Source organism: Sardina pilchardus, chromosome 7 (genome assembly GCF_963854185.1).
Source record: "Sardina pilchardus chromosome 7, fSarPil1.1, whole genome shotgun sequence".
Taxonomy (NCBI): domain Eukaryota; kingdom Metazoa; phylum Chordata; class Actinopteri; order Clupeiformes; family Clupeidae; genus Sardina; species Sardina pilchardus.
The window spans coordinates 14,193,115-14,207,079 of NC_085000.1; the positions used below are offsets into that span (position 1 = coordinate 14,193,115).

General features: G+C 45.7%; 1 protein-coding gene and 1 long non-coding RNA gene across 3 annotated transcripts; both read left to right on the plus strand.

Annotated features, from left to right (window-relative positions):
* The first annotated feature begins 780 nt into the window (after positions 1–780).
* Positions 781–3,222, plus strand: LOC134087019 (uncharacterized). The gene has a single exon (XM_062540219.1). It carries the CDS (start codon positions 781–783, stop codon positions 3,220–3,222), a length of 2,442 nt encoding a protein of 813 aa, XP_062396203.1.
* Positions 3,223–9,875: 6,653 nt separating this feature from the next.
* Positions 9,876–12,278, plus strand: LOC134088264 (uncharacterized). 2 transcript variants are annotated; one of them, XR_009939935.1, is made up of 5 exons: positions 9,876–9,938; positions 10,948–11,040; positions 11,139–11,265; positions 11,692–11,784; positions 11,883–12,278. It is a non-coding gene; the product is annotated as an uncharacterized LOC134088264 (long non-coding RNA). The 2 variants fall into 2 exon arrangements; XR_009939934.1 differs by lacking the exon at positions 9,876–9,938 and having other exon boundaries at positions 10,882–11,040.
* The last annotated feature ends 1,687 nt before the right edge of the window (positions 12,279–13,965 follow it).

The window sequence follows — 13,965 nt, forward strand, 5'->3', positions numbered from 1 at the left end:
CTCCAGCTAAGCGTCCGGCTGAGCGTCCGGCTGAGCGTCCGGCTGAGCGACCGGCTGAGCGTCCGGCTGAGCGTCTGGCGACAGCTGCAGCGACCGAGGGTGGTAGCGCGGAGTCGCTCCAGATCCTCTCTGCTCTCCAGGCTCTGGCACAGAAGATGGACCGGCTGGTAGATCGCCAGGCCTCTTCTCAAGACACCCTGCCCCCTGGCCAGGAGGGCACCCTCTCATCCAGGCCTGAGAGCCATGGTGAGGAGGAGGAACAGGACGATGCGGATGTGCTATCCCTCTATGCTCCCCGAACAGAGTCAGACCACACAGGTGACGACCTCATGGGCGATCTGCAGACGGGCTCTGCAGTGCTGGGTGACAGCTCCGTGGGCGCGGGAGAGGTCCCCGTCAGCTCCCTGATGGCGCGGGTGCTGAGCGCTGCCAACATCCTGGGCCTTGAGGCGCCCACACCTGCTCCGGCTCCCATGGGAGGTATCTGGGAGGGCATCCCTTGTGCTACCCCACCACCCCCCGTGCCGGTGCCGCCTGACTACACGGCAATGCTGTGGTCGTCATGGGGTAAGTTGACGCAGCTGCCGCCAGCTAGCAACAGCCACGTACCCCGTGGAGACTGGACTCGGGGACATGCCACCGGTCGAGCCGTCAATGGCCGCGTTGACATCTCTGGGCCTCACTGGGGTGTCGCCCAATCCACGCTGCCCCCGTAAAGAGTGCGCGAAGACGGACCACCTGGCCACTCGTACGTTTAATGCAGCAGCACGAGCGGCCCGGATGGGTAACGCTCTGGCCATTACGCTGGCGTCGCTTCGCAAGACACTGAGTCGAGACGACCAGGACGCCAGGGCCCTGCTGGATGCAGCTCTGTCATCCCACGCCCAGCTGACCCGTGATGTGGGAGACGCCATGGGTTCCGCGGTGTTGTGCCGCAGGCAGGTTTGGCTGGCACAGACCTCCCTGCCAGAGCCCATCAAGCAGGAGCTGCTGAACCTCCCAGTTGCCCCTGGGCATGTTTTCCACCCAGGATCCCAGGAGGTGCTCGACCGCGCTGAACGTGCTGCAGCGTCAAGGGAAGCTGTCCAGCGTGTGTGCCGTCAGCCTGCCTCAACGGTCAGCAGGGCGCCCGTGGGCGGATATAGGCCGCGGCTGCCGGCCCGGCCTCTGCCGAGGGGGAACATCCCACAGTCCTCTGGTGACCGACGATTTCGTCCACCCGACCGGAGATCGGCCCCATATCCCCGTTCCAGGGGTAGAGGGGGTCCACAGCGAGGCACAGGTAGGGGTGCGGTAGTGGTCCCGCATAGCATCCCAGGGGCGCCCGTCGATTGTCCTTCCCAGTTGTCACGGACCTCCTGGGAGGGGATTGTCCCAGACCCTTGGGTCGTAGCCACGGTGGCTCGTGGCTACCGATTGCAATTTCGACGACGGCCCCCTATGTTTTCAGGGGTCAAGGTAACGTCTGTACAAGACCCGGTTTTAATGTCCGCACTTGCCACAGAGGTTCAAGAGCTACTTCTGAAAGGGGCCATCTCAGAAGTACCGCCCAGCGCACAGCTCGCTGGGTTCTACAGCAAGTATTTTATCGTCCCAAAGAAGGATGGCGGTCTTCGGCCCGTTCTCGACCTCAGGCCCTTGAATCGGTATCTCAAGGTGCTGCCCTTCAAGATGGTCCACACAAGGGTGGTGATGCAGTCCATCCGGCAGGGGGAGTGGTTCACATCTTTGGACTTAAAGGACGCCTACTTCCACGTTCCGATTTGCCCGGAACACAGGCCCTTTCTGCGCTTTGCCTTCCAGGGCAGGGCATTCCAGTTCCAGGTCCTACCTGTCGGCCTTTCACTCTCCCCACGAGTTTTTACTCGCGTGGTGTCAGCCGCGCTCTCCCCCATTCAGGCTCGCGGTCTCAAAATACTGCCGTATTTGGACGACTGGCTCGTCTGCGCCCCCTCCCGAGAACAGGTAGTGCGCGACACGGAGACTGTTCTGGCCCACATTCAATTCCTGGGCTTCAAGGTCAACCACAAAAAGAGCAACCTGCAGCCCCGCCAACAGGCAGAGTTCCTCGGTGTCCTCCTCGACTCGGTCGGCATGACGGCGTCTCTCACGCCACGGAGAGCGGACAGCCTGCTCGGCATGCTGGGTCATTTCCGCTTGGGTGGTCTTGTGACTGCTCACAGAGTCCAGAAGCTGCTGGGTTTGATGTCAGCAGCTGCAGCGGTAGTTCCTCTTGGCCTGCTGAGGGCACGCCCCCTGCAGTGCTGGTTCAACGCCTTCGGTCTTCACCCGAAGAGCGACAGGCAGGTGAGACTGCGTGTGTCCCGGGCTTGCATCAGAGCCCTGCGCCCTTGGAGGGACCGGGAGTTCTTACTCCGAGGTGTCCCACTGGGGGGCCTTCCACACAGGAGACAGGTCCTTTCGACGGACGCGTCCCTGACAGGCTGGGGAGCTGTCTGGGAAGGACGGACGGCGAGGGGCATGTGGCAGCCCCCATGGACGTTGGAGCACATCAACGTCCTCGAACTGAAGGCCATCCATCTTGCCTTGCAGAGATTCCTGCCAGTGTTACAACACCAACACGTTCTCGTGAGGACGGACAGTACTGTGGTGGTGTACTACGTCAATCACCAAGGGGGAACGAGGTCCCAGCGGTGCCTCAAGGTGGCGGAGGCCTTACTGACTTGGGCATGGCCGCGGCTGTCTTCCCTGAGGGCAGTGCACATCCCGAGTGTGGAGAACAGAGCAGCCGACATTCTCTCCAGGACGGGGCCACTCCTGGGAGAATGGAGATTGAGCGCGGAGGTCGTAAGCCAGATCTGGATGCGGTACGGGATCGCACAAGTGGATCTCTTTGCATCGGCGGAGACGACACACTGCCCGGAGTGGTACTCCCTCACAGGGCAGGGGGGCAGTTTGGGCCTGGATGCTCTGTCACAAGAATGGCCGACAGGCTTGTTGTATGCTTTTCCTCCACTCCCGCTCATAGCGCAGGTTCTCCGGAGGATCCAGGAGGGCCATCACTCAGTCCTGCTGGTGGCTCCACGGTGGCCAGCGAGGCCTTGGTTCCCGGACCTGCTCCAGCTGTTGCAGGGTCATCCATGGCAGTTGCCATGCAGAGCGGATCTTTTGTCACAGGCAGACGGGCGGATCTGGCATCCGAACCCAGGGACCCTCTGTCTGTGGGTCTGGCCCCTGCAGGGCCCGTCGTTGAGCAGGTAGATGTGTCTGTTCAGGACACGCTAAATAACGCCAGGGCTCCATCCACTAGAGCTTGCTACGCACTCAGGTGGGGGATCTTTTCAGATTGGTGTGTTGGCATGGGCCTCGAGCCAGCGACTTGCCCCGTGCCACAGGTTTTACGTTTCTTGCAGTCCGAATTGGATCAAGGCAAGGCGGCCAGTACCGTGAAGGTATATGCTTCAGCGATTTCGGCCTTTCACCGGGGTGTGGACAATGGTCCCCTTGGTAGGCATCCCTTGGTTTGCCAGTTCCTGAAGGGAGCCCGCCGGTTGCGTCCAGGTTGCACTTTGCGGGCACCGGGCTGGGATCTGCCCACGGTTTTAACGTCACTTACTGTAGGCCCGTATGAGCCTATTTTAGACGCAGATTTGCGTTCCTTGTCGCTTAAGACTGCATTTCTTTTAGCCCTCTGTTCGGCGAAACGTGTCGGTGAGCTGTGTGCTCTCTCCGTTAGTGACGACTGCCTTAGGTGGCAGGCAGGAGGTGCTAGCGTGTCACTTTGGCCGAATCCAGCTTTCCTGCCAAAGGTTCTTAACCCTATGAGCCCTAAGCTGTTTTAAGGGCATTTTCACTACCTCTAGTTAGAAGCATTTATTCTGGTCATTGTAAGTGCCATTCACACATGCTCCATATTGTTTTTTTCAGCACAGTCTAGGCTATCCAGATCTGCCACAATATCATGTATAAATACTTGCATTGATTTGATTTAGATTTTTAAATAATAAAAAGTTGAAAAGCGTACTATACAAATTCTTACATTTTGATGTGTATCTCACCACAGCAAGCTCACATCTCGACCAAACTTACATGGTTATGTAGGCCTGACTGTCCTGAACACGGCAATATAAGAACCATGGTGGAGGTATACTTTGGGGCTGAGTAATTTACAGAAATATGTGGTGTGTGCCTTCCAGAAATAAATGGCAATTTTTATTTAGTGATGAAAAAATGACCTTTTGGCACTTTTTGCACTCCATATTGTGACACTAGCTGATCTTACATGACTTGTTTGCGGTAGCACACATGGCGTGCACAGATGATGATTCTCTATAATATTTGTTTTACTGCATTGCAATGAACAAAGTAAAGGCAAAAAGTGTTTATTTGTCAAACAAATGTGGATGCAATATGAGTCTTGAATTGGATACCATACAGGAGTGTGCTAGGATGTCAAAACCGTGTTATGAACGTGACTTGTCATAGAGAAACACATGATAACATTGGATTATGAACATAGGCTATTCCACACAAAAACACGAGGTAAGTGGAGCTAAATGAAGTTATTATTTTGCTGTCACTTCGTCTGTTTTATGGCCTAGAAGGTTGTATTTGGTATCTGTGGATAGCTCTAGCTCTCCTCTTTCATCTGACATGCGTGCCAAATCTTGTTGATCGCGATTTCACGAGGAAATCAAACGAGAGTAAAGGTAGCCAAAGATATATGACATTATTATTTGTTTGTAACTTCGTCTGATTTTATCATACGCAATGATCGATGTATTTGGTATCAATGCAAAGCTCTGCTTCTCCTCTTTCATTTGATATGCGTGTCATGTCTGTGCGATGCGTGGTCCGCGCGTAATTTAAGCGAGAGTTCTGGATGCGCCGGTGAACGCAGAGCAATATAGACTGTAAATATGATATACTTTGATTTAACTTCATCATTTTATTTTATTTTCATACTTGATCGTACAGACAAGTGTCTAGTATCGTTGGAAAGCCCCGGTTCTGCTCTTTCCTGCAATATAAGTTTCATCTCGCTGTGACTAATAATAGCGGAGCAATGTAACAAAGAAAATGTGTGCGTTTTTTGACGCACTTTGCGTCCGTCGGGCTCATAGGGTTAATCCGCAGTCCATTAACCAGGTTCTGGAGGTGACTCAATTCCAGCCTTCTTCCACCTCACAGGCAGAGCAAGACAAGTTGCTGACCCTGTGCCCAGTCAGGGCCTTGAGGGCCTATCTGGCCCGTACGCAGTCCTTGCGGAAGGCGCACTCTCAGCTTTTCATCTGTTACGGTGCAGCAAGGCAGGGGCTTCCACTCTCCAAGCAGAGACTCTCGCATTGGCTGGTGGAGGTTATTTCCCATGCATACAGGGCGCAGGGAATACCGGTTCCTTCTGGTATGAGGGCTCACTCTACCAGGAGTATGGCTACGTCTTGGGCTGCCCTTAGGGGTGTAGCAGCAGACGATATCTGTGCAGCGGCCTCATGGTCGACGCCATGCACTTTTACCCATTTTTACAGGGTGGATGTCACTCGCCCGCCTCCAGTCGGCGATGCCGCCCTCATGTCCGTGACTGAGCGAGGTTTTAATAATTGATTCTGGGTTCCTCGCGACCCTTTTGGTATGTGTCATCCCTTTTTAGACTGTAGTGACGGTTAGAGTGAGGTCGAAACAGATCGTAGGTTACGAATGTAACTATGGATCTGTGAGACCGAGGGATGACCGTCACTATCCTTGTCGCTCGGACCATTCTGAGGCGTTCAGGGATAGGAGACTGACCCGGGAGCATTCTTTGCTATTTATTAACGCAAGTCGTTCTGCTTCCGGAGGTCATGGACATGACTATTTTGACATATGGTCTCGGTGATAGGCAGAACGAAGGTGATCATTCCTTTTTAGACCGTAGTGACGGTCATCCCTCGGTCTCACAGATCCATAGTTACATTCGTAACCTACGTTCTCTCGTTCATCCCTCAGCTGAAGGCTGGCAGCAGACTGCTGGACTCCGCCTCCACCAGACATTTCCTCTGCTGGGTTCAGCTCCTTTGAGCCAGCTGCTCCTTCAGACCAGGATTGCTAATGAGCACCCCCTGTCTGCTCCTGGTAGGAACTCATCTTCGAGGAGCCTCCTCTCAGTCTCTCTTCCTCTAGAAGTTCAGAGTGAAAATGGACCTCATTAAAGGGATATTCCACCATTTTTGGAAATAGGCACATTTCCCACCTCCCCTCAAGCAAAACAACTGATATTTACCTTTTTCCAGTTCATCCATTCTGTGAGATTTCTGTGAAATTTCTTTTGTTGGGGGGGGGGGGGTCTAATGTCACACCACCATTCTTGACTGATTAAGATCTGTTGCCATCTGTCTCTCTTGCTTTCTTGGTGGGACCACAATGGAAATAAGCCTCAGGGCTTTTTTGTGTAATCCTGACTTTCTTGTTGAAAGAGACGGTGCGGTCTATGATCTGTATCATGTTCTTTTATTTTAAATATGAGTTGGTCAAATAAATCAAATCAAATCAAAAAAAAAGTCTGGCAATACAACTTTTAGCTTCAGCCTAGCATAGATCATTGAATCGGATTAGACCATTAGCAAAACGCCAGCTTTAGTTGGTCTTATTGCACTCTCTAACTTGAGAAGAGACACGTTTTAAATGGGAAAATTACCGGAAATCTTTAGTCACTTTTAATGTAAGCATGATGCTAGCAGTTGAGATGCTAATGGTCTAATCTAATTACACTATGAACCTTTGCAAAACTAGATGTAACGCATAGCGGTACACAATATGACCGCCGCTCAGTTCTGCACATTCTCTCCACAAAAATTAATTACGCTTGCCAACATTCCTGTATCTCTATTTGTGCAATTTATAGGCCTATGCATATATCTCCTACTCTTGCAGCTAATGTGTAAATGAGTGTGTGCATGTGTGAGCTTGCTTTTGTGCATAAGAGTGTGTGTGCATGCATGTCTGTGTGTGTGTGTGTGTGTGTGTTCCGTATTGAACTAGGAACAGGGAATGCACTTTATCCCGTATGTGTTTCTCAAAGCCTACCGCAGCTAGCGGTCTGTGTGTTTGTGTCGAGATCACTCTAACAGGATGAGTGATCTTGTCACATCGCACCCAAAGATTTTAGAATGCCGCTGTTCCGCATTGTTGTTCAATGAATCGTTTATCATGTGTCGTGGCAATGCTGATAATGATGAAATTTACAAAAAAAAGTAACAATGGCCACGCCAAGCAATGTTAGGAAACATTGTAGCATAGCCTACTTGAACACAGTAGCCTAAATAAATTGCTTGCTGTTCTTTCATCTTAATAAATAAATGTTTTACTTCAGTAGGCTATTGACATGAAAAATGGTAGGCATGGCCATCTCTAAAATGCACCAGAAAACAGGAAATCACATCCACAATCCAGCATTTTTCTGGGGGAGGACCCCCAAACCCACTCTTCAACAACTGTTTGATTTAAGATTATACTGTATAATCGATACACCGACATTTAAAGGGTTGTTCTGTTTTCATAGGCTAAATATTATTATTATCAAGTGTTTAGTTTAAGCGAGACATTCACAATCGAAAGTAGCCTAAAATAAGCAAACTGTTAAAGTTGATCAGTCTAGTCTAAACTGTATACAGTATAGCCTATATTTAAAAAAAAATCTTTGAGAGTATGGCCAAGTTAAGCCATCTCTGATTTGTTTTAACATTATGTGCATGCTAATTGAATTAAATGGAAAAGAAAACCAGACGTTAGATTATAGAAACCTAGATGCCACACTCACCTGTAAATCGAGACGCAGTGATTTGCGGATGAATCCAATAGCCTAAGGCAAACGTTTCCTGGTCGGATTAAGGATGACAATAGTTGTCATGGTAAAATAATTTTAGCTTTTATAGAGTTATAGAGATTGATATAGTCAGTAATTTGTGGTGAATCCATTTTATAAACAGGGTGGGCCTACACAGACGAAAGTAACAACACAATCTCCATGACAGTCTAGGAACTACTTATCCTTCCACTTGTATAGTAGGGGTGTTGCGGTTTAAGAAAGGCCAGAGTCCATTTACGCGTATGCATATTCAATCTGACCTTTGGGATGGCTCAGCCATAGATACAATAAAGCTTTATTATATCTATGGGCTCAGCCCCCAGGAAGCAGCTGACAGTGACACCCACTCTTGACGAGGAATTATGAGGATACCGAATTTAATCCATTTTTTTTTTCATAGATTTTTCATAAATTGATCTTTGATTATTCAACCATGATGTACAAGTTCCAAACTGCTCTTCCCTGCTCTTCTCTTTCTCATTAGTAAAACATAAATAACATGAATATTTAAAGAGAGACTAGAATCTTATCCATGAAATAACTCTAAATATAGTGTACTTTCTTTTTAAGGTAATACGTGATGTGGTAACAATAAATGCCCTTTTCTCACTTGATTCCTCCAGGTCTTGCACCCACTGAGTGTCCTCTCTCTCTCCATCCTGCTTGCCCTCTCTCCTTCTTTCTCTTACATGCAAACCAAATGTCTTGTAAGGAAGTAGTTATAACCCTTTATAATAAGACATGAAGCAAACAAGCCTGAATCTGCATTGAAAATTATCCTGTCTTTTGTTTTGCATTTTTAATTATTCTTTATTTTAAATGATTTTACCTTGCATTTTACGTTTTCTTTTTTGTTATGATCTTTACCTTTTAACCCTTATAGGATCTTCGTTTTTTGGTTACACAGGGGGTCCTGTCGGGTCTGGTAGACCCATGGCATTTTGGGGTCTTTAATCCAACATATTGAAACCTTTTTTTGTTAAAATTCTCAGCAGATGTTTACTTCAACCTATTTGCAAGTCATATAAACAACATTTGTTACATTTGTTGCCTTTACCTTTGTTAAATCACATGTTATGCACAGAAGTGCTACTCGTTTTTGTTGCACAAATGCAACAAACTTAGGAAATGCATCCTAAAACAGCCATAACTGGACAATGATCAACTAATGTACAAATGAAGGATGTTTTTCCAGAACTATAGTGAATTATTTATTAGAAATTGAACTTTCTCACTACATCTGCCATGATCCTCAGATTCTGAAACCTCTTCCTCTGCATCATCTTCAAGTCCCCCTGTCTCTTCCAGTATCAATTCTAAGGCAGTCTGAACTGAGAATCGCTTTGCCATCTTGTGTGGTATTCATTCCCGCAGGACAGATGGTAAAATGTGTGGGAATATGGGTGCAGATATTGTTGGGTTAGGGGTTGGGTTAGGGTTGGGTGCTCCAATTTTGTAACAATGTTGCAACCTTGTGCGGGAACTGCACTGGTGGCTCACACTAAGGGCCCATTTACCTGCTTTACTCTCTCTCTCCCTCTCTCTCTTTCTTTCTCTCTCTCCCTCACTCACTCACTCTCTCTCACACACACACACACACACACACACACACACACACACACACACATACTGTACACAGGCCCAGAAACCTAAAAGGGGAAATGAGATAACACAGGACCTATGATTTCCACACATTATAGCCCCGGGTCCAGTAGACCCGCGAAGAGCCTGTATGTAATAGAAATGTGCAGGGGGGGGATGCAGGGGGGGTTCAATTATTTTTTTTTCTGAATTATGCACTGTAAAAAATGAATCCTGGTGCCACGGATATTACACAGAAAAAATCAAGTATGTCTTGATTTCCTTAAGTAATGACCTTAAAAGAATAATGACTATGTATTTTCCCAAATAAATCAACTACATTTACGAGAAAAAAATGCAGAGAAAGTGCTCCCTAAAATAATTGCGGCAAGTTGCACAATTTCTCGCAAGTAAATGTGCAGCCCCTTTTCCTTAAACATTTCAAACATCCTAACTGCCACTTCACAAGCCGTTCACTCTCCACACACACCGCGACTGGATTTGAAGGCTCATGCAGGTCGTCTGTCAACATCGGCAAAATCTACTAATCGAGGTAAGTTCTAAAATAAATATTTTCCACAGCTCGATCTGTGCGTGTATCTGTAGGTGATATTTTGTAAAATGATAGGAACTGGTTATTCCTTTGATAAATGGTTGGCTAATAAGCTAACATGTTAGCTATATGACGGGGGGATTTAGAGGCTCATTTACACTATCTGGATTATTTGAATGAACACATACATCTGTAATAGATATATTTACTGACAGGGCACAAATGGAGTGTTTAAATCCTAGGTAGCTGCTAAGGAAGTTATTGGTTGCTTATAGATTTTGAAGTAGCAGCTAGCTGCTAGCAAGCTAAACGGTTTCTGAAACGAGGGGACTGGCGTTTGCGCCATCGAAGGAATGTGTTATATAATGCAGATTACTATTTGTGTATAATACTCATAGTAAAGAACTACAACAGATACTGTTTCTCACTCATAAGACCACCATGTCCATGAGGATCGCACATTAAACCTGCCAGTTCTTGATGCTGTTGGTTATGGTTAGCTAGCTCAGTGACACAACTGTGTGTCGAACGGCGCTGCTGCAACCGTCAAGGTGAGGCTGAGAGATGCCTATGCAGAGCGGGGGTAGGCTGACATAATCTGCAAACGTAGACGACCAGTGCCATCTATTCCATTTACTGTAATAACTCTATACATCTTGCCGTCACTCTGACATCAAATAGCGTTACATATGAAGCTTCAGCCTCTGTATGAACACTTTTGTATTTCTATACAACATTTTGGAGGCCAATATGCAGACTATTTCATGAGTAGTTTGTGCATGGGCATTCTATCATGTCTCCATTTATAGTTTCCCGTGTTATTTATATATATATATTAAAAATCAACAACAAGTATTAGTATTAAATGGATATGGGGGAAGAGGGAGGGGTTGTGCATACACACATGATACACACAGAAATAGACAGGCAGTCAGTCTAGAAGTTGTATCTTGTCGAGGAGGACTACAGTACCATTTATTTTTGTATTTTTGTATTTCACCAATTTCAGACTTCCTCTATTGACAGAAGCAGAGAGATGGTTTTGCAAGGGCTGATTCGATACCTGTGTGAGAAACCAGGAGACTTAATCCAGGAGTACAGTGTAAGTATCTGTGATGATATAGTGTACTGTACTAATCTATTCTGGTTTATATGTACAGACTCATAGAATGATCTTTTGTATTTTTGTGTGCTCTACAGTGAGAGGCAGCGGTTCAAGGAGACTTCATCAGACCTCAATCCAACAGAACAACTTTGGGATGAATCAGTGGAAACTGAGAGCCAGTCTCCTCATCCAACATCTGAGAGATGCCTATGCAGAGCGGGGGTAGGCTAACATATCTGCAAGTGTAGACGACCAGTGCCATCTATTCCATTTACTGTAATAACTCTATTCATTTTGCCGTCACTCTGACATCAAATAGCGTTACATATGAAGCTTCAGCCTCTGTATGAACACTTTTGTATTTCTATACAACATTATGGAGGCCAATATGCAGACTATTTCATGAGTAGTTTGTGCATGGGCATTCTATCATGTCTCCATTTAGTTTCCTGTGTTATTTATTTATATATATATATTTTTAAAATCAACAACAAGTATTAGTATTAAATGGATATGGGGGGAAGAGGGAGGGGTTGTGCATACACACATGTATACACACAGAAATAGACAGGCAGTCAGTCTATAAGTTGTATCTTGTCGAGGAGGACTACCATTTATTATTGTATTTTTGTATTTCACCAATTTCAGACTTCCTCCATTGACAGAAGCAGAGCGATGGTTTTGCCAGGGCTGATTCGATACCTGTGTCAGAAACCAGGAGACTTAATCCAGGAGTACAGTGTAAGTATCTGTGATGATATAGTGTACTGTACTAATCTATTCTGGTTTATATGTACAGACTCATAGAATGATCTTTGGTATTTTTGTGTGCTCTACAGTGAGAGGCAGCGGTTCAAGAAGACTTCATCAGACCTCAATCCAACAGAACACCTTTGGGATGAATCAGTGGAAACTGAGAGCCAGTCTCCTCATCCAACATCAGTGTGTGACCTCACAAATACGCTTCTGGAAGAATGGTCGAAAATTCAAATGAACACACTCCTAAACCTTGTGGAAAGCCTTCCCAGAAGAATAGAAACTTTTATACTGTAGCTGCAAAGGGTGGACCAACGTCATATGGATTAAGAATGGGATGTCACTCAAGTTCATATGCGAGTCAAGGCAGGCAACTCAGTACTTTGGCCAATATAGGCTAGTGTAGTGAGTAGAACGATGCTGCGGTCGTCTTGGAAGGTCATCTTTTGTATGTCAGGTTAAATGTACACTGAATAAATGTTGTTAATTGAAATACTGATTGTCCATTTGTGTATAAACACCACATACCACATCCTTTGAAAAAATATGGTAACAGACTTACTTTAAACATGCGTAACTGCTCAAAATAAGTGAGGCAATTATATTACGCATGATTTTATCATGTGAAATAAACCAGAAAAAATCAAGGACATTTCCTTGATTTATTTTGAATATGCTTAATTGCATTGAGATATTTTACACAACTTTTTTTTGATATACATGAATAATTTGAGTCAATTTCCATGATTTTTTAAGACTATTTTCTTGAAAATAAAAGGGTTATATTTTCCCCTAATATTTTCAGTCGTAATAAATTGCCTCAATTTTTTCTTGCATTTCCACTGTGTCATTTTTTACAGTGTGTTTCTCACACAAAATGAGCCAAGGCCAATGAATCTCAGTTTGAAAAAATAATTATTTCTTAAGATGAAAACTGAAAACGGGTCCCACAGACCCGAAGAGCTTATAAGGGTTAAACTATGCTTTGACTATTGCCCTTATGCTTTTATTTGTTATTAGGCTAGCTGTTTGCTTTTGTCCATATAGGCCTACAGCACAATGCATGTATGAAATGCGCTACAGTATGTAAATAAATTTCACTTGACTTATTATTTTTTTCTGAGCATTTGGTTTTTGATTGACAAGAGTGCAATATTAGATTAGAAAAACATTACTTGTTAAGGCAATAATTCATGTGATTGTTGTTTCATTAAGCACCAGTCCACCATAAACATCTTCAAAAAACATTTTTTATTGTCCATATACATTGCTGGTCACTAGACTTTAACCTTGCACTGTTGCACTTATTTGCACTACCACCTTGACACACACCTCATACTGGATCACAATCCTCAGTACATTCATGCGCATCTTTATCTTTAGTATATTTGACTGTTCTTTTTAGTCATGTTGACTTGAAGATTTGCTTTTTATCATCCTGTTTACATTGTAGTGTATGTTGTGTGTGGTGTCTTAAGCTGCTGGGACCTTGAATTTCCCCTTGAGGATCAACAGAATATCTATCTATCTACTGTATCTATCTATCTATCTATCTATCTACACTGAAATATTTTGTGCCTGCCAGCTGGAGCAACATCCTCTTTCTACTCTGCCTGTTTAATTTGCATTAAACTGAACACAGGTGTGTGATGCCTTGGGTCCAGCAAGCCCCCCTCTAAACACACACACACACACACACACACACACACACACACACACACACACACACACACACACACACACACACACACACACACACAATATTATTTACATTTAAAAGGTTATTGGTCAGGGGGCACTGTGGCATAACTGAATGCAGCGCCCGAACCACAGTCGGCTCCAGGTGCCCACACACTCTTAAAAAAGGGTTCTCGGGGTGCCATATAGAACCTTGCAGGCTTTAAAGAGCATTATTATACGGCTCTCTAGAATGTTGAGAGAGCTCCCATTCACTTTGAATGGGCCTCACCAACGTTCTACCGGTGAATAATATATATAATCACCGGTGAAAGTATATAATGACCGCTGTCAATGGCAACGGGTTTTGTGCTTCTAATTCACGTCTTTCATATCAATCCGCAACAAAGCCGTTCGCTGGTTGCAATGGAATTTCATTGAAAGTAAAACCAAAGATTCTAGAGCACATACAACTGTCAACTGTGGCGA

Bases quoted from the DNA above. Each gene is read 5' to 3' on its own strand.
- LOC134087019 (XM_062540219.1), top strand. From the start codon at position 781: ATGGGTAACGCTCTGGCCATTACGCTGGCGTCGCTTCGCAAGACACTG.